At 52.1% G+C, this 27,692-nt stretch overlaps 1 protein-coding gene across 1 annotated transcript; it reads right to left on the bottom strand.

Moving 5' to 3' along the window:
- Positions 1-15,110, bottom strand: RARRES1 (retinoic acid receptor responder 1). Its single transcript, XM_061575479.1, has 7 exons — positions 14,705-15,110; positions 12,613-12,696; positions 9,219-9,281; positions 7,705-7,918; positions 5,333-5,472; positions 2,371-2,496; positions 1-732 (listed from the first exon to the last, which is right to left on the bottom strand). The coding sequence occupies exons 1-7, from the start codon at positions 14,999-15,001 to the stop codon at positions 604-606; spliced, it is 1,053 nt and encodes a 350-aa protein (XP_061431463.1). The 5' UTR covers positions 15,002-15,110; the 3' UTR covers positions 1-603.
- Positions 15,111-27,692: the final 12,582 nt, after the last annotated feature.

The following is a 27,692-nucleotide window of genomic DNA, read 5'->3' as shown; positions in this document are numbered from 1 at the left end:
GCCTCTAGCCCTGCCCCGATCTGGAGCCTCCGTGAGCGGGCGAGCGAGTGAGGGGTGAGCGAGTGAGTGGTGAGCGAGTGAGGGGTGAGCGAGTGAGGGGTGAGGGGGTGAGCGGCGAGCGAGTGAGGGGTGAGCGAGTGAGTGGTGAGCGAGTGAGTGGTGAGCGAGTGAGTGGTGAGGGGGTGAGCGAGCGAGCGAGTGAGGGGTGAGCGAGTGAGTGGTGAGGGGGTGAGTGAGCGGGCGAGCGAGTGAGTGAGTGAGGGAGCGAGCGAGTGAGTGAGGGGGTGAGTGAGCGAGCGAGTGGTGAGGGGGTGAGCGAGTGGTGATGGGGTGACTGAGCGAGTGAGGGAGTGAGCGAGTGAGTGGTGAGGGGGTGAGTGAGCGAACGAGTGAGTGAGTGGTGAGCGAGTGAGCGAGTGAGTGGTGAGGGGGTGAGTGAGTGGTGAGGGGGCGAGTGAGTGTTGAGGGGGTGAGCGAGTGGTGAGTGAGCGAGTGAGTGTTGAGGGGGTGAGTGAGTGGTGAGGGGGCGAGCGAGTGTTGAGGGGGCGAGCGAGTGTTGAGGGGGTGAGCGAGTGAGCTCCTTGGCAGGTCTCGCGATGGCCTCTAGCCCTGCCCCGATCCGGAGCCGTCCTCCGGGGCCGGAGCGAGGCAGGCCGGCTCGGAGCAGTTGAACCGCACGGAGACATTCTGGCCTTCGCGCCAGCCAATCAGCATGGAGCACGGGATGATTTCCTGCAACATCACCATCATCGTCATGATCATCGTCATAATCGTCAATCATCGTCGTCGTCGTCGTCGTCATCTTCGTCCTCGTCATCATCATCGTCGTCATCAACATTATCGTCATCATCGTATTCGTCATAATCATCATCGTCGTCGTCGTCATCATCATCATCGTCGTCATCGGTAACTCGTTGACTGAGTCGGTCTCTTAAAGTGTCGTCGCTTTGAATTCATCCCCAATTAGGTTTTTGCTGATAATTGTTAATCTTATTTGAAGATGAATTATTTTTTTAAACATCTAAAAGCATTGCCAATGGCTCTCCTCTTCATCCGAGGACAAAACGGGGGAAGGCGATAAAACGTTTCGCGATTTAAAAAAAAAGCCCCCATCTTCATCTTCATTGTTTAATCCTTTAATTACGCCACGTAATGAGCGCCGAACTCGGCTGGACGGCTTCCAGTCCACCCCTTTGCTCGATCTGAGAGCGTCGCTCACGTTGTCAGCAGAGGGATGACGACGAAGATGATGACGAAGACGAAGATGAAGACGAAGATGATGATGAAGATTAAGACGAAGACGATGATGATGATGACGAAGATGATAATTACAACGAAGATGATGATGACGACGAAGATGATGATGATGAAGATGATGATGATGACGAAGACGAAGATGATGACGATGACGAAGACGATGACGAAGATGATGATGAAGATTAAGACGAAGACGATGATGATGATGACGAAGATGATAATTACAACGAAGATGATGATGACGACGAAGATGATGATGATGAAGATGATGATGATGACGAAGACGAAGATGATGATGACGAAGATGATGATGATGAAGATGATGATGATGACGAAAACGAAGACGATGACGAAGAGGCATTCGTGACGTAAAATAGACAGACCGGCCCCTCCGCCCGAGACGCCGTCGATAGCGGCGACGCACTATCTCAACCATTTGTCACATTTTGTTTCATTCAACATTTTTCTTCATTTCATTTTGTATTCGTTTACCAGCAAAGACCCCGCTGAGCAGTATAGCTCTTGTTCAGGAGCGACCGGGGCAATCGCGAGTGTGATTCACACGCGGATCGCTCAGTCGGCCCCACGTCGACCGCACACGTGGCAACGGCTCCGCCCTGAATATCCGTACCCCGTTAAAGGCGCAGCTCTGCAATAGCTCGGGTACAGAAACTGCTAGGGGGAAACGCCCAGCCCCGAGGGTGACTTTGGCCTACTCTTCCACGTTGGACGGACGCCCTGGAAGAGGTGCGAGTAGTTGACTACCTCGCCTGGTATACAGGAGGTCGTGGGTTCGATTTCAACCGTGACGCCTGCTGCTGTATAATTGGAGTTTGCGTGTTTCTCTCCCCGTGGTCGCGTGGATTTTTCCTCGGGGTCCTCCGGGTTTTCCCTCCACATTGAGAATCAACATCACGCGATTAGATCATTTGCCTTCGACTGTAAATTCCCACACGTGATAAGCCACTCTGTAGCTCAGTGGGCCTTACCTGATGAATATAAATGAATACGAAGTAAAACAAATAATAGGTGCTCCGTGAACAGCACTTGCCCCAGCAGTCTGGTGAGGCTATACGGGGGATCTTTGTCTGCAGCCGTGGCTGGGGTCCTCACCTGTGATGGGAGCTCGTGCATCAGGGCAAGGAATTGGAACTGCAGCCCCTTGGGGTCACCCTTGGGGTCACCCTTGGGGTCACCCTTGGGGTCAACCTCGGGGTCACCCTCGGGGTCACTCTCGGGCTGCGGAGAAACGGAGCGAGCGGATTGGCAGTGACACGACAGCTCCGCTACACCACATGGTAGGTGACACGGTGGGGCTCATGGTGGGTGACACGGTGGGTGGCACGGTGGGTGACACGGTGGGTGGCATGGTGGGTGGCATGGTGGGTGGCACAGTGGGGGCCACGGTGGGTGACACGGTGGGTGGCACGGTGGGTGGCACGGTGGGGGCCACGGTGGGTGGCACGGTGGGTGGCACGGTGGGTGACACGGTGAGGATCATGGTGGGTGGCATGGTGGGTGGCATGGTGGGTGGCATGGTGGGTGGCACGGTGGGTGACACGGTGGGTGGCACGGTGGGTGGCATGGTGGGTGACACGGTGGGGCTCATGGTGGGTGGCACGGTGGGGGCCACGGTGGGTGGCACGGTGGGTGGCACGGTGGGTGGCACGGTGCGTGGCACGGTGGGGGCCACGGTGGGTGACACGGTGGGTGGCACGGTGGGTGGCACGGTGGGTGGCACGGTGGGTGGCATGGTGGGTGGCATGGTGGGTGGCATGGTGGGTGGCACGGTGGGTGACACGGTGGGTGACACGGTGGGTGGCACGGTGGGTGGCACGGTGGGTGGCATGGTGGGTGGCATGGTGGGTGGCATGGTGGGTGACACGGTGGGTGACACGGTGGGTGGCACGGTGGGGCTCATGGTGGGTGACACGGTGGGTGGCACGGTGGGTGACACGGTGGGTGACACGGTGGGTGGCACGGTGGGTGACACGGTGGGTGACACGGTGGGTGACACGGTGGGTGGCACGGTGGGTGACACGGTGGGTGGCACGGTGGGTGGCACGGTGGGTGACACGGTGGGTGGCATGGTGGGTGGCATGGTGGGTGGCACGGTGGGTGACACGGTGGGTGGCACGGTGGGTGGCACGGTGGGTGGCACGGTGGGTGACACGGTGGGTGACACGGTGGGTGACACGGTGGGTGGCACGGTGGGTGACATGGTGGGTGGCATGGTGGGTGGCATGGTGGGTGGCATGGTGGGTGGCACGGTGGGTGACACGGTGGGTGACACGGTGGGTGGCACGGTGGGTTACATGGTGGGTGGCATGGTGGGTGGCACGGTGGGTGACACGGTGGGTGACACGGTGGGTGGCACGGTGGGTGACATGGTGGGTGGCATGGTGGGTGGCACGGTGGGTGGCACGGTGGGTGGCACGGTGGGTGACACGGTGGGTGACACGGTGGGTGGCACGGTGGGTGACATGGTGGGTGGCATGGTGGGTGGCATGGTGGGTGGCATGGTGGGTGGCACGGTGGGTGACACGGTGGGTGACACGGTGGGTGGCACGGTGGGTGACATGGTGGGTGGCATGGTGGGTGGCACGGTGGGTGACACGGTGGGTGACACGGTGGGTGGCACGGTGGGTGACATGGTGGGTGGCATGGTGGGTGGCACGGTGGGTGGCACGGTGGGTGGCACGCGTGGTGCATCTGCCGGTAATCTTAAGTCAGTGGAGCCATGGCAGCTGAGTCTGTTTCGTGACTTGTCAGCGTGACCTCAAGGTGCACCAAGCTTGGCACCCAGCGCCGTGATGACGTCACCGCAACTGAGTGGTGAACGGCTATTGTTGTGTTTGGGTTGTGTCGTGTCCGATTCGTGTCTTTGTCTCGTCGTGGTGGGTGGGGTCGGCAGAGTCGGCAAGGCCGATGAGCGGTAGGCGGAGCGAACGTCTGAAGACCGAGGATGAGGCCGCTCCCTGTGTGGGCGGTGTTAGTGGTTGAGTGGGCGGGGCTATTGGTGGGACGGGCGGGGCTATTGGTGTGGTGGGCGTGGCTAGTGGTGGAGTGGGCGGGGCTAGTGTTGGAGTGGGCGGGGCCGGTGGGTGAGTGGGCGGAGCTAGCTGTGGAGTGGGCGGGGCTAGTGGTGGAGTGGGCGGGGCTAGCTGTGGAGTGGGCGGGGCTAGTGGCTGAGTGGGCGGGGCTAGCGGTTGAGTGGGAGGGGCTAGTCGTGGAACCTCCCATAAACGCGGCAGCTTTAGCACGTCTGTCTGTGTGTGTGTGTAAGTAACCTCAAATGAGCACCTGGTGTAGTGTAGAGACAAAGGCGGCCGGGCGTGGTGCTGGCCACCCACCCCCTCGTGTGCCGTGCCGGCCTTCATAGGTGCTACTTGGTAACAGCACTGTTAAGGCGATATGGGGGATCTTCGTCGTTGTGTTGTAGGTGCTCGCGAATAGCACTTGCCCCAAATATCGGTTAAGGCTATATAGGGGAGCTTTGTCTTGTAGGTACCTCGCTAACAGCACTTGCACCAAACGTCTGTTCAGGCTATACGGGCCATCTCCAACTTGACATTGTTTACACGTGTGTGTGTGTGTTGGCGACATTTCACGTGGCCTCAAGGTGCACATGGCCTGGCACAAGCGTCGTGGTGACGTCACCGCCACTTAGTGGCGAATGGCGGTTGTTGTTGTTATTATTAATACAGGTTGAGTCACAAAACCGTACCTCTCCATAACAAAGGCTCACCCTCTTAAGCCTCACCTTACCATATGAATAAAAAGTGTGCTGCACTTGGCCCTTCCCCCCTCTCCAACCATTATATAAACGGAGTGGTAGCTCCTGCAATCTCTCATTTACTTGATCATTTACTTGATAATTTACTTGATACAGCTGCCGTGGCTGTGACGGTTCCACCTGAAGACGCAAGCTTGTGTTGCCTCCGAAACGTCGTGATTTTTATTTTTATTTCATTTTACTTTTATTAATTTTAATGTTTTACCTACGTGACTTTACCGAAAAAACCTAAGAATATGTTGTTATTGTGTTGGGGAGTCTTGGATGCGGTGAGCTCACCACCACTTGCTGGACACTGCGCACTTGAGTCAGCGTCACTTTGCTGCTGACGTCTCCCCGCTCGAGGTTCACGAAGCTTCCTCCGATCTTCGCCAGCCTCCAGAACGGTTTCAGCACGCTCAGGACATTCCCAAAGCTGTCTTTGGGGGCACACGAGGCGGACACAGAGGATTTCGGTAAAGTCACGTAGGTAAAAAAATGAAATAAAAATTAATAAAAATAAAATAATAATAAAATAATATTAATAAAAAATATTTCCTTTTTTTACCTACGTGACTTTACCGAAAAAACTAAGAGTATGAATCCTTGCAGTCACGAAAGCTTCAAATCTAGAACGGACACAGAGGGGTTTTTTAAACCAGAGTTCCAGACAGCAGTAGGTGGTGGTGGCGGGGGGGGGGGCGTTGGGGGGGGGGGGGGCTTCTGCCAGCAGTGACACGGGCTGCGCTATTGCAGGACTGCACCTCTACTGGACATCTGTGACCACTGGATGTCTGTGGAAAAAGAGCTTCATGGCTCATCGGATTCTTCCGGTAAAAATTAAGATTCTGATTACCCTACACTGCTAACAAAACACACTGCGGTATTAACCAGAGGCTTTGGCCGCAAAAGCCTGTGAACTAAACTAATTCTATTTGACCAGGTAGGACCCCTTTGGAACCTCATGGTGTGAATGCTTACCCCGAGCTCTCATACTCTGATGGTGCATTGTCTTTGAGTTGTGTGCCTTTTGGCGTCATCTAGCCCAACCCATGTGAGACTAGGCTCTAAGGAAAGCTGTCTCGGGTGTGTACCAATCAACTTCAAGGACAGTGCATAAAGAGTTATGTTTTTTTGTTTGCATTATGACTGCAGGTATTGTGGTCTATGCAAACATGACTCCTTGTAAAAAAGGTGTCAGTTTTGTTGCCAGATAGAAGGGTAAAACACCAATTATCAGGGAGGACCCACTGAGTTATTAGCTTCTTTTTCAGAAGCGACCTGGCCGCAAACGATAGCTCAACGAAGTGACTCATCATTCGAAAATTCATAGCAGCCAAATACCCTGAACGCGTGACGTCATGCTAGATGTGGAGGGGAAAACCCGGAGGACTCGGTGAAAAAAATCCACGCGGCCACGTTGAGAGAGACACCACAGACTCCCAAATATACAGCAGCAGCAGGCGTCAGGGTCGGGATCGAACCCACAACCTCCTGTACACCAGGCGAGGTAGTCAACATCTCCTAGCCACCGTGATGATGATGAGAGAGAGAGAAATACAAACTCCAAATATACAACAAGCATCAGGGTCGGGATCGAACCCACAACCTCCTGTATACCAGGCGAGGTAGTTGACATCTCCTAGCCACAATGATAATGATGAGAGAGAGAAAAAAAAAACTCAAAATGTACGACAGGCATCAGGGTCGGGATCGAACCAACGACCTCCTGTGTACCAGGCGAGGTAGTTGACATCTCCTAGCCACAAGTGACAATGATGATGATGAGAGAGAAAGAGAAATACAAACTCCAAATATACAACAGGTATCAGTGTCGGGATTGAACCCACGACCTCCTGTACACCAGGCGAGGTCGTCAACATCTCCTAGCCACTGCGTCGACCCCAAACCCGCCCCGCGCACAGCACAACGGCAAGCGTCGGACGCGCCACCACGGAGTCGCGTCGTCACCGCCGCGGAGCGGTGCGCGCGTGAGCAGCTTGTAAATCATCTCTCCTGGGCGAGGAGCCGGTGGCGCTGATGTCGGAGAGCGGTGGATGCGGGGGGGCAGCAGTGATGTTCAAACTGGTGACCTGAAAACGGGGGTGCGGGGGGTGGTGGCTGGGTGGGTGGGGGAATTGGCAGGGGGGGGGGGCATGGGCACCCCGTGGTGCCTGTGGCCGAGCCCGTGTGGGAAATTAACCGCTCCCCTTCCCATCTATGTTTTGGGACCGCGGGGGGCTTTCGTGAAAATAAAAATCCATTTGCGAGCCGGCAGTGTCATATATTGGCGTGTTGTGTTATAGGATTTTTTATTGTTGTCGTTGTCAGTGTGTGTGTGTGTGTGTACGTGCGGATGTGTGTGTGTGTGTGTCGTGTAGCGGGTTAGCGTGCTTTTGCCACAAAGCCGGCGACGCGAGTTCGAATCCCACTCCCGACCAACACCAGTGGCGACTATCCGAACCGACCCTGGGCCTTCTCTCGGTCGACTCATCCTAAAACGAGTAGCTATTGCGGTGCGTAAACATCAGAACTAGGGGGGGACAAAGGCAGCCGGGCGTGGTGCTGCCCCACCGTTCTCTACCCCCTCGTGTGCCACAGTTCCGGCCTCCTCGCTAACAGCTCTCGCCCCAACTAACCAGCCCCTGCGTTCATTTCCTCCCTCTCCTTACCAGGGAACACCGAGCCGATGACGGCCGGCGGTTGAGTCCCCAGCTTCTCCAGGGCGTCTCTCAGCGAGATGCCGGTGTCGGCGGCGTCGTCGTCTTTGACGGGGGGCGGCCCGGCGTCGCCGCCCCGCGGGAAGTCGCAGGCCAGGTGGTCGGCCCGCATGGCCTTGCCGGGCAACCTCAGGAAGCTGATGTGCGCCTTGCACTTGCACACGAGCTGCCAAGAGAGGAAGAATGGGGTGGGGGGGGTGGGGGGGGAGTGCGTCACGATCTCGAAAGTCAGTGAAAGACCTCTAGTTGGGTGTCGGGCCGTGTCTACCACGTTTTGATGCTGTCGTGTTCGCTTGACGTTCGCCTGACGTTCACAACGTGGCAGCTCGGCAACGCCTGCCGCGACGGCGGTGGGACGGACAGCAGCGCCGATTAGCACGGTTGGCCAGGTAGGTACGGCGCGAAGGAAGTTCCGCGCGCGTACACGCACAAAGCGGTTGTGGAAATAACGTCCGGCGAAACGTTTTGTTTCGGTCAGCCACGAGTGATTTATTTCCACCCCCCCCCCCCCACCGCTCCGATGAGTCACGTCCACGTATTAGTGCCCATTTCTCATCTGCAGCCACGATCCAGCGGTGGAAATAGCCTAAGGGACGGTGGGGCAGGAGGTGACTTGAGTCCGTTCCATAGGACGACCGCGCTTGTCCTATGGATAAGATCGCATCTCCGATTAGCGGAAGAAATTCAAGAGACATACAACACATGTTAACTTCCACACAGAGTGGTAGTCACTTTATCCAGCCCCTTAGGAAGGGATGATGAGCTGAGTCAACCTCGCAAAGCGGGATTTTTACTCGCGACATTTCGACAGCGATCCACTATTCCTGGGGTGCTGTGGTTGGCATGGGCCCTGGTGCAAGCGGTTAAATGGCACCCACGCCCACCTAATTCGTTGGCGACATTATAGTTAAATGACGTCATAGTGAAATGACGTTAGAGTGAAACGACGTCGTAGTTAAATGACGTCATAGAGAGGCATTAAAGTGAAACGAAGTTATAGTGAAATGACGTTATAGTGAAACGACGTCATAGTGAAACAACGTTATAGTGAAACGACGTTATAGTGAAACGACGTTATAGTGAAACGACGTTATAGTGAAACGACGTTATAGTGAAACAGCGTTATAGTGAAACAGCGTTATAGTGAAACAGCGTTATAGTGAAACAGCGTTATAGTGAAACAGCGTTATAGTAAAACAACGTTGTAGTGAAATGACGTCATAGAGAAGCATTAAAGTGAAACTACGTTATAGTGACATGACGTAATGGTGAAACAATATTGTAGTGAAGCGACGTTTTAGGGACACAACGTTTGAGGGAAGCAACGTAAATAGGATCGTCGTAAATAGGATCGTCGTAAATAGGATCGTCGTAAATAGGATCGTCGTAAATAGGATCGTCGTAAATAGGATCGTCGTAAATAGGGGACTTCCCGTATACGTTTAAACCATCTGAGTGCCGCTTACCTTACTCGGATATTCCGTTAATTCAAAGGTGAAGTGATAATTGGAAGGCGCATTTGAGTCCATCTGCAATGAGAATATGATAACATCAATAAAACTCACACAACACGTGGTTGTTGTTGTTATTACGACTACGAGAGAAACTCAGTTTGATGGCGAGCGGCATGTTGGTTGCCCCGCGTCCGACCGCACATCCGCAGCTGAGCGAAGTCACACCGCGGTAGGAGAGCGAACTTTTCTTAAAAATAGGTGCGCCGCATGCACAGCTGCGACATCCGCACGATACCCAGGAACCCGCGTGCGGCGAGAGAGAGAAGCCTCGAATCACGATGCCAGCCGTGTCCAGGAATCGAACTCTGTTTTTTTTTTTCGAGTTGTCGGAGCGCAATTGCGAGAGCCACTGTCCCCACCTTGGTGCTTAACGTCTCAATCATTTTTGTTCTTTTTATTTTTTCAAATCTTCAACTGGAACGCTTCACTGGTGCCGCGGTCACCAATCACGGCAGAGTTAAATATGCTGCTCCGTTTGCGGCTGAACGCGAGGAGCGGATTGCGTTACATCGCCACATCCGTGCGTTTTGAAGGCGAAGCGCCCGTGGGTTTCAACTGCGAAAAGTCCACTCGTCGTGACTGGTGTTGACCGTGAGATAAAGATCCCCCGTGTAGCCTTAACAGACTGTTGGGGCAAGTGCTGTTAGCGAGCACCTATGAAGGCCGGCACGGCACACGAGGGGGTGGGTGGCCAGCACCACGCCCGGCCGTCTTTGTCTCCCGAGTGGCGATGTTTACACACCGCACCAGGTACTCATTTGAGGCTGAGTCGACCTATGCGAGGCCCAGGACCGGTTCAGATAATCGTCAGCGGTGTTGGCCACGAGCGGGAATCAAACTCGACTCGCCGGCTTCGTAGCGCAGCGCGCTAACCGTTGCTCCACCCCTCCCCCGTACACTCACCTCTGCACGCTCGCTTACCCATGCAAGTCACGCACACACACACGCACTCACCTAAAGGTCACTGGGGGGAAAGGTCAGCGAGAGGTTGCCAGGCAACGGACAAGAGTTCAACATCAAAGGCCCTCGATTAGAGCGGCCGCTGCCTTCCCTTCAGAAGGTTGCGAGTTAAAATCACGGGGTGGGGATGATGGGGGCGGGGAGTCTCACTCAACCCATCATCTGTCAGGTCGACAAAATAGGTACCGCGTTGTGGAACGTCCAACGAACCCACCTCTGCCGCGGGAATGTTGAATTCCAACCGTTGATTTTTATATTCTTGGATCTTTCGGTAAAGTCGCGTAGAAGGAAAATAATAAAATAATAAAAACAAAACATTCTAAAATTCATTAGAACGCTGTCTTTCCGACAGCTCTGTTCTTCACCTGAGGACGGCTGCTTGTGTTGTGGCCGAAACGTCGTGATAATGTTATAATGTTTTATTTTTATTATTTTATTATTTTCCTTCCACGTGACTTTACCGAAAAATCCAAGAATATGAATCGCTGCAGTCACGAAAGCTTTAAATCGTTGATTTTTTGTTTTAATTTTTTTTGTTTCAAAAAGACGAGCGCCACGTCGCGCTCACTCGGCGCTGCGACCGCTCTCGATTTGAGGACGACGATTTCCGGTCTACTCTTCCATGCTGGTCAAATGTCATGGAATATGTTGGAGTAAACACGCTTTACCCCATCACATGAGACATCCTGATCTATTTACTGTGGCGTACCTATTTATACTCCTGGGTGGACACAGGCGGCGGAATTTAAGCAACTTGTACTATTCCTGGTTCTTTCCGTAAATTCACGTAGAAGGGAAATAATAGAATAATAAAAATACATTTTAAAACGACGGAAGAAAAAAATAAAATGCACGACTCCAACCGCGTGGATCCGTCGCTCAGTCGGGCACTTCGATCCGCGTCCAACGTCGGCCCCACCAGATTCACGCTGTACCCGTCGCAGCGACATCGATCGGGCGCGTGCCTCGGCTGACTTTGATTTCATCTTTTTTTGGGGACGCAACATTGGGAATGGGTGGCTCAGACATTAGCCACCAAGTGACGTCGCCACGGCAACTCCGTCCAGCGTTCATTGGGAGGAAACCGTTTTAGGACAAAAAAAAACACTCAACAATCTATATTTATAACACGTAATGTACATCACAATATCACGTCATCTTTCTCACGTAATCGATATCTATAACGCGTAATCTATATCACATAATCTCTATCTATAGCACGTGATCAATATCACGTAATCTATAACACGTTATTTTTATCACGTAAAGCTTCTCATAGCTCCGTGTTATGTTTCGGTGTTTGGGGCTCTGGTAGAATTGTAATCCCCTTTGCCCGTTACCCCTTCGCTGGTACAATTGTAATCCCATTTCCCCGTTACCCCTTCCCTGGTAGAATTGTAATACCCGTTACCCCTTCTCTGGTATAATTATAATTTCCTTCCCCCGTTACTTCTTCGCTGGTAAAATTGTAATCCTCTTTCCCCGTTTCCCATTCCCTGGTAGAATTGTAATCCCCTTTCCCCATTACATCTTCTCTCGTTGAATTGTAATCCCCTTTACCCGTTAACCCTTCCCTGGTAAAATTGTAATCCCCTTTCGCCATTAACCCTTCCCTGGTAGAATTGTAATCCCCTTTCGCCGTTACCCCTTCTCTCGTTGAATTGTAATCCCCTTTCACCGTTACTCCCTCTCTGGTAGAATTGTAATCCCCTTCCCTGCTACCCCTCTGGTAGAATTGTAATCCCCTCCCCCCGTTACCCCTTCTCTGCTAGAATTGTAATCCCCTTTCCCCATTACATCTTCTCTCGTTGAATTGTAATCCCCTTTACCCGTTAACCCTTCTCTGCTATAATTGTAATCCCCTTTCCCCATTAACCCTTCCCTGGTATAATTGTAATCCCCTTTCACCGCTACCCCTTCTCTCGTTGAATTGTAATCCCCTTTACCCGTTAACCCTTCCCTGGTAAAATTGTAATCCCCTTTCGCCATTAACCCTTCTCTGGTATAATTGTAATCCCCTGTCCCCGTTACCCCCTCTGGTATAATTGTAATACCCTTTTGCCGTTACCCCTTCACTGGTAGAATTGTAATCCCCTTTGCCCGTTACCTCTTCCCAGGTATAATTGTAATCCCCTTTCACCGTTACCCCTTCTCTCGTTGAATTGTAATACCCTTTTGCCGTTACCCCCTCTGGTAGAGATGTAATCCCATTCCCCGTTACCCCTCTGGTTGAATTGTAATCCCCGTTTCCCGCTCTGGTCAAAATAGTAATCCCTCCCTTCCCCGGTTACTGCCCTCTCAGGAACCCGAACACCTCCAGCCAGGCCTTGTCCTCCTCCTCGCGGCCTTCCCTACCTAGCCCCGTCCTTCAAGTCGACCCCAGTACCTGCGCCTTCCACGGTATGAGCCCTCCAAAGAAGGCCCTCTCGCAACAGTCCATGGCGTTGGCTTCTCGCGCGGAGCACAGGATCTGTTTGGGGGGGAGGGGGGAGCAAGTGAAGGTGGGTAGCCATGTACGCGTTGGGTTAGATGTGTCGTCAAAACCCGCCACCACCCGACACGGCCAATTAGCAAGTTTGTGGAAAGTAAATAATAAAAAATAAAAGCATGTCAAATCGTTATCAGTACAGAATGCCGGTGTGTGTGTGTGTGTGTATTGTGTTGTTAGTGGGGAGCGGTAGTGTAGTGGTTAGCGCGCTGCACTACGGACCTGGCCACCCGAGTTCGATTCCCGCTCACGGCAAACACCAGTGACGATTATCTGAACCGGTCCTGGGCCTCCCCTAGGTCGACTCAGCCTCAAATGAGTACCTGGTGCGGTGTGTAAACATCGCCACTAGGGAGACAAAGGCGGTCGGGCGTGGTGCTGGCCATCCACCCCCTCGTGTACCGTTCCGGCCTTCATAGGTGCTCGCTAACAGAACTTGCCCCTACAGTCTGTTAAGGCTATACGGGGGATCTTTGTGTTGGAGAGTAAACCCACAGAGTTTACAATTCGTGTCGCGTGACAGCTTTCTTTAGAGCCTAGTCTCATGTGGTGTTCGACCAGATGACGCTGTCTCTGGTTTGGAACAATCAGTTTCAAAGACAATGCATAAATTATCAGAGTATTGTTTTTTTTTTGCATTTGACTGCAAGTATTGTCGCTAATGTAAGCATGATTCCTTGCAAAAGGTGTCAGTTTTGTTGCCAGAAAAAAGGGGAAAACCCCTATCAGAGGCCCACACAGTTGCACGGTGCGCGTGCCCGCACGTACACACGCACAAACAACGCGTGCGCACGGGTCTGCAGTACGCGCACGGTCAGGTTTTTTTTGTCATTTTTCATTTATCAGGTATATAACCCTGTGAGCCATGCGGCTCTTGACTCGGGTGCAACCGCAACAAACAAAAACACGAACAAGAAACATCTTAAAGTGACTCCACGCAACAGAAAAATCCGGGAAAAAAACAGCAATAGGCGGCCGCGCCATCCCAGCGGGCATCAGTCTGCCAGTCGGAGTCAGGGAGGAAGAGGCCGATGATTACCGATATCTGTTATTTCTAGATTTGAAGCTTTCGTGACTGCAAGGATTGATACTCTTAGTTTTTTCGGTAAAGTCACGTAGGTAAAAATAAGTTAAAATTAATAAAAGTAGTAATAGAAATAAAATAATAAAATAACACATTCTGATAAGCTCCCCCTCCTCCTCCCCCTTAACTTGTATTTAAGAACTTGTATCTTGGAATCCCTGCCTCACTCGAAACAGCAAATCTGGCTGTGACGGTCCCACCTGATGACGGAGACTTGTGTTGCCTCCGAAACGTCGTGATTTTTTTTTATTTTATTATTTGATTTCTATTATTACTTTTATTAATTTTAATTTCATTTTTTACCTACGTGACTTTACCGAAAAAACTAACAGTATGATATCTGTAAAGCCAGCCGAGTCACTTGCGGGTATCACCAATTTTCGTCGCCACGGTGGCCAAACTGTGGCCCATGGGACGCGGCACGCAGTGGCCACCGACTCGTTCCGAATGACCTCGGCGGAGGTGGACGGGAGAGAGGGTCTGGGGGGTGCGGGGAGGGGGGGGGGTGATCGATCTCTGGCGTTCGACGTGAAGCAGACAACGTGTCCGTGGCTGATCGACCACACTGCCCACGGTAGCAACCACGATCCGAGCCACGAACCTGGGCGCTCACGGCGTGCCCCTTTCAATGTCATCCACAGCCACCTTGCGGCTAAACTCTGTCCCGTTCTTCTTCTTGGTTCTTTCGGTAAAGTCACTTTACCGAAAGAACCAAGAAGATGAATCCCTGCAGTCACGAAAGCTTTAAATCGAAATCTGTCCCGTTTTGTTTGCGACCGATTGACTGACCGACTAACCGCCTGGACATCTGTGAGAAATGATCTTTACAGCTCGCGCGGGTTTGCCCCTCCCCATCTCCCTCCAGGTGTATCAAACGTAATATCCCGCCTCCGATGAGATTCTGACCTCTTGCGCGGCGATGACCCTGCGGAGTTCGTAGAAGCGCGCGGGCGATCCGCGCTCCACGTTGTAGCGGTCAGCGGCGAGGCGAGCGAGCCGGTTGGGCAACGCGTGCGAGTCGAAGAGGTCGCACACGAAGCTGCCGCCCTCGTCGCAGAAGCATTTGCGGTAGTTGTCGCTGCCGTGCGCGCCGGGGCAGTTGCTCACAATCGACAAGCCGTCGAGGGCCGATGGCAGCAGAAGCAGCAGTGGCAGTAGCAGTCGTGCGGCAGCCTGGAATGTCGATGCAGCTCCAGTCGCCATCGTTGTTTCGCCTCGGTGGCTTTGCGATGGGAGGACTTTGCGATGTTTGCTTTGAGAGGAGGGCTCCCTGTTCAAACACGCGAGATGTAGCAATGTGGCCCCGTTGTGTTTTTGCAGTGGTGACTTATTTGCCAGGGCCAGTGGCGATTCAGGGAAGCTGATGAATGCACCCCCCCCCACCGCCCACACCACCACCCACACTCCCTCGCGTCAGACACAATGCGTTTGATAAGTTTGTGATTTTTTTTTTAATTGGCAACAATAACAAAAGCGGGTTCGTGCCGCTTTTAAATTGATGCAAATTCCATCCCCCTTACTCCCACCTCCGCCGGCACTTTCCAATTGCCTCATTTTCCAAGAAGCGCTCCTAAGTTGTGTTCAATCCGCTTGGCTCTTCGCGATGTTTCTCACTGTTAACAGCGCTCGCAAGGGGTCTGCGTGGCTTCGTTAAACAAAGCCACCCAACTCCCCAACGCCGACGTCACCGCCCCGCCACCACTCGCCGTGCCAGCCCCCCCCCCCCCCCTTTTTGCCCACGCACGCGCCCACGCACGCGGATCGTAGCCGCCGCGTGCCAGACGCCGTCTCGCGCATCCAAAGTTGGCAGCGCTGAATGAAAACCCGTCGGGGGCGAATGCGCAAACGCATTTGAGAGTTTGCAAAGATTCAAAGGGCTTTCCCTTCGGGGAGAATGCTAATTCTTCCAGGGCGGGGGGGGGGGGGCCTGGCGTTTTTCTTCCCCCCCTCCCCCCCCCCCCAGTTTTTCGTTTCGATGTAATGCACATTTAATTGGCGCAATTTCGCGGTGGCTTTCGAAGTGTATTTATTCATTTTTTTGCCCGGAGAGTTGTTTAAAAACACACAAAAACACGCGCGCGCGGTCAAATATACCACCCCCGGTGGTGGTGGTGGCGGTATTTAATTTTGTTGTAATGCCTTGCTGCCGCTGCGTCGGTGCCGAGTCGATGCTGATCGATGCCGATTCAGTTGAGCGCCACAGGCTTAGCCCCCCCCCCCCCCCCACACACACCTGCGAACGACTCACGCTGCTCTGACCTAATCTGCATTCGCACGAACTTCGTTTGCGAATCTTGCAGCCGCGTGACTCGCTTGCTTTGAGTCAATTCTCATGGCACAGAGTCGAGTGTTCGTCCTCTCACTCTCTCTCTTTCGCTCTGCAGTCGATGCGTATAGGGCCAAGGATTGTCTGCGACAGCTCAGATGGCTTCCACTTAAACGTCGCTCCGCCAAGAGACAGATTATTTGATCCACTGAGCGTAGTGTCGGAAGAGAATCGAGAAATTGACAATTGTGTCTTGAGAGAAATATTTTATTTAAAAAAATATATAAGTGAACAGAAATAAATGCGTGAATGTTTAATTAAGAGCTGCTAGTTTGGCGTATGTTACGCCGTGGACAGCTGGCATGTCTGATTGCTTAAATGTTTGCAATTTGTATGGCGCTCTGTTAACACCTCGGAAACTCACAGCAACCTTGACGCATGTTGGACTTCTTTCGCACCGTACGTCGCCAACCGTGCGAATAAGGGGGTGCGGGGAAAGTACAATGAGCTACACAAAAACAGACAAAGATCCCGCGTAAAGCCTTAACATACTGTAGGGGCAAGTGCTGTTAGCGAGCACCTATGAAGGCCGGGGTGGGTGGCCAGCACCACGCCCGACCGCTTTTGTCTCCCCAGTGACGATGTTTACACACTACACCAGGAACTCATTTAAGGCTGAGTCGACCTAGGGGAGGCCCGGAACCGGTTCAGATAATTGTCACCGGTGTTGGCCGTGAGCGGGAATCGAACTCGGAGTCACCGGGTTTATAGCGCCGCGCGCTAACCACTACACCACCGCTCCCCAACTACAACAACAACAACCGCCATTCGCCACTAGGTGGCGTTGCAGTCACCACGACGCTTGTGCCAGGCTATGTGCACCTTGAGGCCACGTGAAGTGTCGAACGCTTGCTGGCAGGAGGTCACGGGGCAGACCCAGGTGCCACGGGTCGACTGATTGAGTTGACTGAGATGACTGAGATGACTGAGTTGACTGGCCGCTCCCCACAGACACACACAGGAACATCTCTCTTCTGATTTCAAGGGCACCCCTTTGTGGGACCAAGGCGACTCGACAAGGGAGCATTCGGGTTAAGCTCAACAGGCTGCGTGCAGTACGTTCACAATGCGGACCGCCAGGGTGCTAACCGCTACACCCTTTGAGGATCCACATCACACAACTCTCCTCTTGTCGCTTCACTGGCTGCCTGTTCGTACCGCGTATTGATTTTAATATTCTCTTGCCGGCATTCAATGCCTGAAACGGACCTGCTCCTCCCCCTATATTCGTGACCTCCTTTGGCCACGAATATTCCACCAAGATCATTAAGAACATCAGATTGTGCGTTGCTCGCCGTCACCACGGTCTCTAGGCTCCACACTCGGGGGGAGGGGTGACGGCGCTTTTGCAATTGCGGCACCTGAACTCTGGAACTTGTTCCCAATCGAGGTCACGACTATCCAGGACCCTTGACAAACCTTCAAATCTCGACTAAAAACGTATCTGTTCAAAATTGCGTTCTCTCTCTTTAGTTATTTTCAAACGTACGTCTCACTCCGTGTTTCCTTTGGTTGATGTTAAACTATTTCCACCTTTTCATGCGAAGCGCCCTAAGAACGATTATTTAAGGGCGATTTAATCATTTCAATTATTACTGTTATTATTATGAGCGGTGCGATGATATATTTGTGAAATTCCAGTTGCCAAATTTGCGACGCATTCTTGTCGAGGAAGTTGGACGGGCACACCGCACAAGGGCTGACTCGTCATACTTAATTTGGAGCATTCGTGACTGCAGGAATTACTCTTTGGTTCTTTCGGTAAAGTCACGTATAACGATAAAATAATAAATTTAATAATAGCATACGACGTTTCGATTGCAACACAAGCAATCATCATCAGGTATAAATGAAATAGAAACACGAATCTAATATACATTACATTTCTAAGTATACTAGATTTGTGTTTCTATTTCATTTATACCTGATGATGATTGCTTGTGTTGCAATCGAAACGTCGTATGCTAGTATTTAATTTATTATTTTCTCTTTATACGTGACTTTACCGAAAGAACCAAAGAGTAGGCTGACTCGTCCCCAACGACGCCAGCGGATCTGTAATGTCCACCGCGAAGCAGACGGCACGCAGTACACCATGGTTACTGCGCCCGCAGTATTGACCAGGGCGGTCTGCCGGATTGAATCGAGCCGCGAGCGTGCTACCACTGTCGCTATTGCAAGCCTTGACTCAGGGCTGTACTTTGAGCGATGATAATTCACCTATCATTAAACGTGGGGTCCCCCCCTTCCCTCCGAGCACAGTTCACCAAAATATCTGTAAGGCAAGGATCTCCTGGTTCGCATTATCTTCTGCCTCTCTGTGTTGAGCCATACAACTCTCCATCGTGGGCGCCACGGTCGTGAGATGTTAACTACCTCGCCTGGAATACAGGAGGTCGTGGGTTCGATCCCGACCCTGACGCCTGCTGCTGTATATTTAGAGTCTGCGTGTCTTTCTCTCTCTCTCATCATCATCACGGTGGCTAGGAGATGTTAACTACCTCCCCTGGTATACAGGAGATCGTGGGTTCGATCCCGACCCTGACGCCTGCTACTGTATATTTGGAGTCTGCGTGTTTTTCTCTCTCTCATCATCATCACGGTGGCTAGGAGATGTTAACTACCTCGCCTGGTGTACAGGAGGTCGTGGGATCGATCCAGACCCCGACGCCTGCTGCTGTATATTTTAAGTCTGCGTGTCTCTCCCTCTCTCTTTCTTCCCGTGGTCACGTGGATGTATTTTCGGGTCCTTCGCTTTTTCCCTCCACATTTAGAATCAATGTCACGCGTTTATATTATTTGACCGCTCCAAATTCCCACCTAATAAGCCACTTCGTTGAGCTATCATTTGTGATCATTTGTGAGAGCCAGATCGCTTCTGCAAAAGAGCCAAATAGCTCAGTGGGTCTTACCTGTAAAATAAAATAAAATAGTTTATACTTCACCATATCCGGCTCATTGGGCTAAATGCAGCCCTTAATTTTGACCGGAACAGTCCGGTAATGTTCACCATTGCGGGAATGATTTTGTCCACGCCGCATCAAAGCCATCTCACCGCCCTGTTTCCTGTTCATATGATTATAGCATTGATATGGGTGTACAGCAACATTGTATATGATTAATAATATCAGCTATGGCTCCGTGAACTCTAGTGGCAGTGCCTTACGCCGTTGATCCCAACTCCGACACTATCCAGCCGAGCAGCATTCCGGAAAATATTCAAGTGAGATATTAAAAAGCCGTGGTTGGGCGATGAACGGGAATGAGTAACGGTAGGAACTGGCTTGGACTATCACGGACTCAGCTCTGCCAAACTCCATCCCCCCCTCGCCCCCAGCGAAGAATCGTCACCGGCTTGTCGGATTTTTCCAGCTAGAGTTTCTGTCTGAACCACTACAGGCGGTTTGTTTACGATCACACAAAGTCTTCTTGGTTCTTTCGGTAAAGTCACGTAGAATGGAAATAATAAAATAATAAAAATAAAACAGAATAAAATAAAATTCTCACGACGTTTCGGCCACAACGCAAGCAGCCGTCCTCAGGTGGAGAACAGGTCTGTCGAGAAGACAAAGTCTGAATGACACTCCCCAGGCTTGGAGCCTGGGGTGTGTCATTCAGACGCTCCAAGCCTGGAGTGTCATTCAGACGTTCCAAGCCTGGGGTGTGTCATTCACACTCTGTCTTCTCGACAGACCTGTTCTCCACCTGAGGACGGCTGCTTGCGTTGTGGCCGAAACGTCGTGAGAATTATTTTATTATGTTTTATTTGTATTATTTTATTATTTCCATTCTACGTGACTTTACCGAAAGAACCAAGAAGATGAATCCCTGCAGTCACGAAAGCTTTAAATCGAAAAAGATCACACAAAGCTTGCAAATAAAATTAAAAAAACCCACGGACATTGTGTACGTGTGAGCAGTCACTATTACAGCGTGCGGAACACGGTAATCATTACCACGCCACGCTCTGGTATCGATCCGCTAGGCCCTCATCCCAACTGTGGATTGACCGAAATGGAGCGAAGGCAAAGTTCCCCCGGGTAGCCATTGACAGACTGTTGGGGCAAGTGCTGTTAGCGAGTAGCACCGACGAAGGACAACACGGAACACGATGGGGGTGTGTGGCCAGCACTACGCCCGGCCTTCATTGTCTCTCTAGTGCTCATTTCAGGCCGAGTCTACCTAGGGGAGACCCAGGACCGGTTAAAGACATTCATCACCGATGTTGGCCGTGAGTGGGAATTGAAACTCGGGTGGCCTAAGTTCGTAGCGCAGCGCGCGAACCACTACACAACCGCTCCCCGCACAGAGGGCTGTACAACAACAACCGCCATTCGCCACTAAGTGGCGGTGACGTCACCACGACGCTTGTGCCAGGCCATGTGCACCTTGAGGCCACGTGAAGTGTCGAACGCCCGCTGGCAGGAGGTCACGGGGCAGACCCAGCAGGTGCCACGGGTCGACTGACCGAGATGACCGAGATGACTGGCTGATGCACCACCTGTGCCCCCTACTGTGCCAACCTGCTGTGCTTTAGCCACCCGGCGCTCCGCTCGCACACGCACGTGGTCTCAGGTCATAACTTTACCGTGGCAATGTTGCCGAGGACATCACGGCGAGGGGTCATAGGTCAAGGTTGCCAGCTGTCCTGGCTCCTGCGTTGACGCGGTGGACATCTCAAGTTTCAAGTTTAGTTTCAAGTTTCATTTATTAGGTGTAGCCCTGTGAGCCATTCGGCTCTTGAATCGGGTGCAACCGCAACAAACAAAAAAAACTAAAACATGAACAAGAAAACATCTTCAAGTGACTATGTGACTATGTGCAAACAGAAAATCCAAGAAAAGACAGCAAAATATTGCAGAAAAAGCACCGTACACCAACACTGGATCTGGTACCGGAATTGCTGCAGTTCAAAATCATCGCAGTAAACCGCAGCGGTAGACCCGTGGCTGACGGACAAATGCAGTCTGTATTCTTTGGTTCTTTCGGTAAAGTCACGTATAAAGATAAAATATTAAATTAAATAATAGCATACGACGTTTCGATTGCAACACAAGCAATCATCATCAGGTATAAATGAAATAGCAACAAAAAATCTAACCAGAAAACTATAGACAGACATATAAGCAGACAGATATCACCAAGATACATAGAGAGAGTAAAAGAGGTACAGAGAGGGAGATCGTCTCTGTGGGGTGGCCTTAAATAGACAGAGGGGGGGCGGAGGCAGAGAGAGGGAGGGGGTTAGAGAAATAATTTGCATGTCAATGAGTACGAAGAACGCGTAGTAAAATTAAGATTAAATGCAGTCTGGATTTTGGTCTCAAGCGGCTCGAGGTGTTGGCGACCCCTAGAGCAGCGGTCGGGAACCTTTTTGACTGGGAAAGCCATAAAAGCCAAAAAATTTCTAAATATTTTTCATTGAGAGCCATATAGTATTTTTAACGTATAATAAATTAAATATGTCTTACTTTTAATGCGACTTCTGGTGCTGCATGGTTTTGCTGATGGCCTTCTAGTCTGGTTCATACGTGGTGAGGTTGAGCTTCATGCAGGCGTGACCCGTGAAATGTATCTTCAAAACTAATTTCTGTTTACTTTAAAATGACACAGTAGTATTAAACAATATCACAAGTATTTTAAAATCAGTTCCAAACTGATTTTTTTTATTATTATTTTTTTAAACTCAAAATTGTCTGGGAGCCATATGCCGTCACTGGAAGAGCCATATATGGCTCGCGAGCCGTAGGTTCCCGACCGCTGCCCTCGAGTCTCGCCGGTCAACACGGACCCGACGAGAGGCGACATCTCCCGGCCGGCACGTGCGATGAGGCGGTCGGCCACGAGAGGGCATTGTCGTTCTCTCCGTATCTTGGTGATATCTGCTTATATGTCTATAGTTTTCTGGTTAGATTTTTGTTGCTATTTCATTTATACCTGATGACGATTGCTTGTGTTGCAATCTAAACGTCGTAATATGCTATTATTTAATTTATTATTTTATCTTCATACGCGACTTTACCGAAAGAACCAAAGAGTAATTCCTGCAGTCACGAAAGCTCCAAATTTAAGATCGTTCTCTCCGCTCCACGGGCACGACTGGGCGTGCGGACAGCGCCCTCTGCTGCTCGAACATTCAAAAGACAAAGATCACCCGTGTAGCCTCAGCAGACTGTAGGGGCAAGTGCTGTTTGCGAGCACCTATGAAGGCCAGCACGGCACACGAGGGGGCGGGTGGACAACAACACGCCCGGCCGCCTTTGTCTCGCCAGTGGCGATGTTCACACACCGCACCGGGTACTCATTTGAGGCTGAGTTAACCTAGAGGAAGCCCAGGGCCGGTTCAGATAATCGTCACCGGTGTTGGCCGTGAGCGGGAATCGAACTCGGGTCGCCGGGTTCGTAGCGCAACGGAGCGCTAACCGCTGCACCACCGCTCTCCTACACACAGAAACGTGTACACACACACGTGCCCTAACGTTCATGACCACGGTAAGGACATTGGTGTTGAGAGCTGGCGGCCCCGGCGTTCCTCCTGAGGCCTTCATCCAGCAGTGGATTGACCATGGTCGAATGACGACGATGATGGTAGTGGTGGTGATGATGATAGACGCAATCGAGAGAAATTGCAGGCGAAACGGCAATTTTTCGTTCAAAACCTTTTTTTCCAATTTCACTACCCGATTATAAGACGCGCCACAAACGCGCGCCCGGCGTCAATAAAGTTGCACAAATCTCTTCTTTCACACGGACGCCAAACGCAATGTGAGACGCCCCGCTGGGTTTGAAGGGGGCTAAGACGTCGGGCTAAGAGGCGGGGGAGGAGGGGGGGGTTTAATCCCTTGCATACCAGGGCCCAATCCTCACCACGGTTACACCACTGAGATACACGCACATATATAATAGAAACAGAAGACAATTCATATTCACGAGTTATCGCCTAATGCACATACAAGACGTGTTTTTTTTTACATTTTTAGCGCCCCTTCAATCACATCCCGGGGCAATTTACGATGAAAATCACTCACGTCAACCACGAGACCAAATCACATTGAGACGGTAGAAATGTCGAAACCGCAACAGCCATCACCCGTTTAATGTTTACTTAAAGATTCCTTTTAATGTTACGAAAAAAGGGGGGGCGGGTTGGAGGGGAGACCAGGCGGTGACATTTGAAATGAGTGCCACGCTTCTCAAAATTCCAATTGATGATTTTGATTTTATTTCAAAACGGCCTACGGCGCTCGCTTACGTGTTTTTTTATTTTTGTTCGTGACATTTCACACGGAGGCCATTGGTCAACTTGCAGTGGTGCCAATGTGGCGGCGGCAGTGGTGGCGTTGCCCCCAAAAAATCGCAACGGACCTCGGCCCCCCCAGGGAGAGGACGCCCATCGGCGCGGAGACGGAGCGCTGAAATGTCGGCTTGCTTCCATGTGGACCGTCACGTTTTGGGAGGAGGCCATCATCCAGCAGTAGATCTATGATGGCTGATTGTGATTATTTTTTTTCAATCCAAAGACGGGGGTGATGGTCGATTGGATGAGGCTCGTGACGGAATGGAAGCCAAAGGAAGAAACACAATGGAGCCTCCATTCAGCAGTGGATCGATCATCATTCATGATGATGATGGTGATGACGTTAACAACAACATGAACTAAGTAAATTGTTTCTTTTCTGGATGTCTTGGGGGAATGAACTCAGCAGGCGTGGCTAAATATTATTGATAATGATTTCCAGCTCTTGTCAATCCACTGCTGGATGAATGCCAAACTTCACCACGCTGGTGAGTGTGGGTCGGTTAAGGTCACCGGGTTCATAGCTGCAGCGCGCTAACCGCTGCACCCCCGCTCCCCATCACCACTTGCCGGGTGTCAGCAGCGATATCACCGCAGGTGAAGAGACGAGTTGAAATTGCTTGCTTAGATTGTTTACATTTGGAACCATTGACAAATCAAAACCGAGTTAAGGCCACGTGTCCATCACCTTAATGATGATTATTCGAGAATGCTTTCCGAGGTGGAATGGGATAGCAACGGCACTTCCTGGAATTGACATCCAGAAGTGGCCTGTTCTTTCCGATCTCCCGGCAGCGTGCCAGGGTGAAACGAAAGCTCGAGGTTTGTGTTGTCAACCCCGCCCGTCTGTCCACCGAGCGCTGCGACCGGGTACACCAAAGTCATCATCGGCAGGACGCGTGGCGGTGTGCTCAAGCGTGGGGCAAATCCGACTGCTTCCAATTACGACGCCAAGTCCAGCGTGGAAGAGTAGACCAAGTTACACTGCGGTGGGGGGGGGAGCTCTCTAGAGCTACCTGTAGTGGTGGACGCCCTTCCGCCAGCATAGAGGGCAGCGGGAAATTGCAGGGATGCGCCTGTATCTTTGGCTTAATAATTATTCCACAGACATCGTGAATTCCCATGCAGCTATGTCGAGGTGCCTGCTGCAGTGTGTGTGATCCCCCCCCACCCCCCACCTGCACCCCCACCCCCCACCTGGTCCCCCCCTCCCACTTGGTCCCCACTCCCATCTGGTCCCCCCCCCCACCTGCCCCCCCCCACCTGGTCCCCCCACCTTATCCCCCCCTCCCACCTTGTCCCCCCCTCCCACCTGGTCTCCCCTTCCCACCTGGTTTACCCCCTCCCACGTGGTCCCCCCCCCCCACCTGGTCCCCGCCCCTCCCACCTGCCCCCCCCACCTTGTCCCCCCCCCACCTGGTCCCCCCCCCTCCCACCTGGTCCCCCCCCCCACCTGGCCCCCCCCACCCCACCGCATCCCCGGCGGGGTGCAGTGCATTCTTAATGGTCTCAGACGGCCCGCGACAGTCTCGCTCCCGTCACTGGCTGTGCCGGCAACCCCGGCATCAGCGCGTCACGGTAACACAAAGATCCCCCCACCCACCGTATAGCCTTCGCGGACCGTAGCGGCAAGTGCTGTTAGCGAGCAGCGCCTGTGAACACCCCCGGCCGCCTTTGTCTCCCTCGTGGCGATGCTTACCCTACAGCAACCCGGGTACTCATTTGAGGCTGAGTCGACCGAGAGGAAGGCCCAGGACCGGTTCAGATAATCGTCACCGGCGTTGGTTGGCCGTGAACGGGGGATCGAGCTCGGGTGACAGCCGCTTGTAAGCGCATTCACGTAGTGAGTGCTTGCATCCACTGTGTGCACGCCGTGCCGGCCTTCGTAGCTGCCGCTGCTGCTGCTGCTCATCGCTAAGAGCACTTGCCCCAGCGGTCTGTGAAGGCTATAGGGGTGATCTTTATGTAACCGTGCACACTTATACATGTTTTTTTTATTTTATTTTGTTACACTTGCAGCCGAAGGACTGCTCGGCTCAGATTTAAATTCAGATAAGGCATTTTTCCGTTTTTCGTTCCGTAATTGCTGTCTTTAGCGTGTGAGAGGGGGGTGGATGGTGGGGGGAAAACGGTACGAAAATGAAATAAATTCGCCGCACGAAGTGAAGACGCCTCGACAAACTTCTAAAGGCGCTCTCCATCACGCTGCCTGCTCGGCCGAGATAAAGTCCCGCAGGTTGTGAATTCCATGAATGATTTCCCCCAAGACATTTTAACCCCCTTTGCTACGCTCAGCGACACACATTCTGTCTCACGAGTTGGGTTTGTGCTGTTATGCTACAACGCACGTGCATCACAACACGACTGACCTGGGTTCGATCCCGGGACTTGGAAGCCTTCCTCCTGTGTGAAATGTGTACGTGATCTCTCTCTCTCTCCCTGTTCTTCATGGGCTGTCTCAGGATTGTCCGGGTTCTCTCCTCCCATAGCAAGCAAAAACAACCGTAAAATATCACCGGTATTGGCCAAAATCATTACCAAATGCTGAAAGAAAATCACCTGCTAACAACACAATTGTGAAAAGTCCCGTTGTGTAGCTGCTCACGCCGAGCTATAAATGCCCTGAAAGTGACAATTTCTTTGTGCTGTTCGCCTGTTGGCGTCCTCTGGTCTAGCACTGCTTGAGACTAGGCTCTAAAGAAAGCTGTCTCTGGTGTGGACCAATGCATCATCATAAACTACCAGAGCGTGTTTATTTGTTTGCATGTTCACCACAAAGTACCGTGTATGATTAATGCAGACACGATCCCTTCCAAAGAAGAACATGTTTGATTTGGAATCACCTTAAAACGTTGGAATGCCTTATGCCAGAAAAAGTGTGTTGACCAGTGTTACGTTTCATAATGTTTCATAATGTTTCATTATGTTTAATTATTTGAGAGACAAAGACGCATGGGAGGCAACGATTAACGCGTTACAATGAGTCCTTTCACAACGATACAGACGTATTAATTTTGACATCACAATCTCAGCTCAAACATTTAAAAGGACACCCCCAGTGGCAGCTGTCCCTGTGTGGCACAGGGCAAGTCGGCACCGGTCAGTGAGGAGGTTGGGGGATGTGGAGGAGAGTGGGTGGGCGATGATTGCTACAGCACGCTACTACAACCCCAACTGAGTGAATTGTAATTTTTCGAATTCGGTAACTTCAGCAGACGTGGCACTACCACGCACGGTGACGTCCAAGTGCGCGCGAAGCTGACGACGCACACCGCCGCAGAATTAACCGGGCGGCCTGCCTGCCTGCCGGAGTCGAACCGAGAAAAATAAAATAAAAACTCCGCAAACAACAACGCGCGGTGCACGCGCATGCCGCTGCCGCTGCGTGGGGCGGCTCGTGCGCGTGTGTGCGCGTGAGAGACGGCAACTGGGAGCTGTTGGCTACTTAACTACAGGCTGTCGTGCATCTCGAGTGGCTGATTGGCAGCGCTATCCGTGACACACGCACACGCATCACACGCGCACATCACACACACGCACGCACACACACACGCACGCACACGCACGCACACACACGCATCACACGCACACACACACGCACACACACACGCACGCACACGCACGCACACACATACACACACGCACACACACATCACACGCACACACACATCACACGCACACACACGCATCACACGCGCACATCACACACACGCACACACACACGCACACACACACACGCACGCAAACACGCACGCACACGCACGCACACGCACACACACACACGCACACACACTCACACACGCACACACGCACACACACGCACACACACGCATGCACACGCACGCACACACACACATCACACACCCCACACGCACACACACGCACGCACACGCACGCTCGCACACACACACACGCACACACGCTCGCACAGAGTCCCCTTGATTCACCATCTCTTCAGTAATTACAGATGAAGAGCCGAGCAAATTCAACGGCATCCATTGTCTCTCTGACGGCAATTAACTTGACTGCCCCCCAACTGACAGTCAAATCCCATATTTATATATTTTTATGTATCTACAACGTCCACAGGCAGTGCTGATTACGATTGTGCTTGGGTCGGTAGCCGAACAACGGGCACCGCTTGTTTGAAAAATAAAATGCCGCGGCTTCCAATCCGACGGAGCGACGTTAAACCGAATCGACGTCACTCACGTGGAAGTCTTCCTCCAAGTCGCGACGTTAAACCGAATCGACGTCACTCACGTGGAAGT

Source organism: Lethenteron reissneri, chromosome 58, assembly GCF_015708825.2.
Source record: "Lethenteron reissneri isolate LAM-NWPU_2019-01 chromosome 58, ASM1570882v1, whole genome shotgun sequence".
Classification (NCBI taxonomy): domain Eukaryota; kingdom Metazoa; phylum Chordata; class Hyperoartia; order Petromyzontiformes; family Petromyzontidae; genus Lethenteron; species Lethenteron reissneri.
This window is presented reverse-complemented; position numbering and strand designations above follow the sequence as displayed.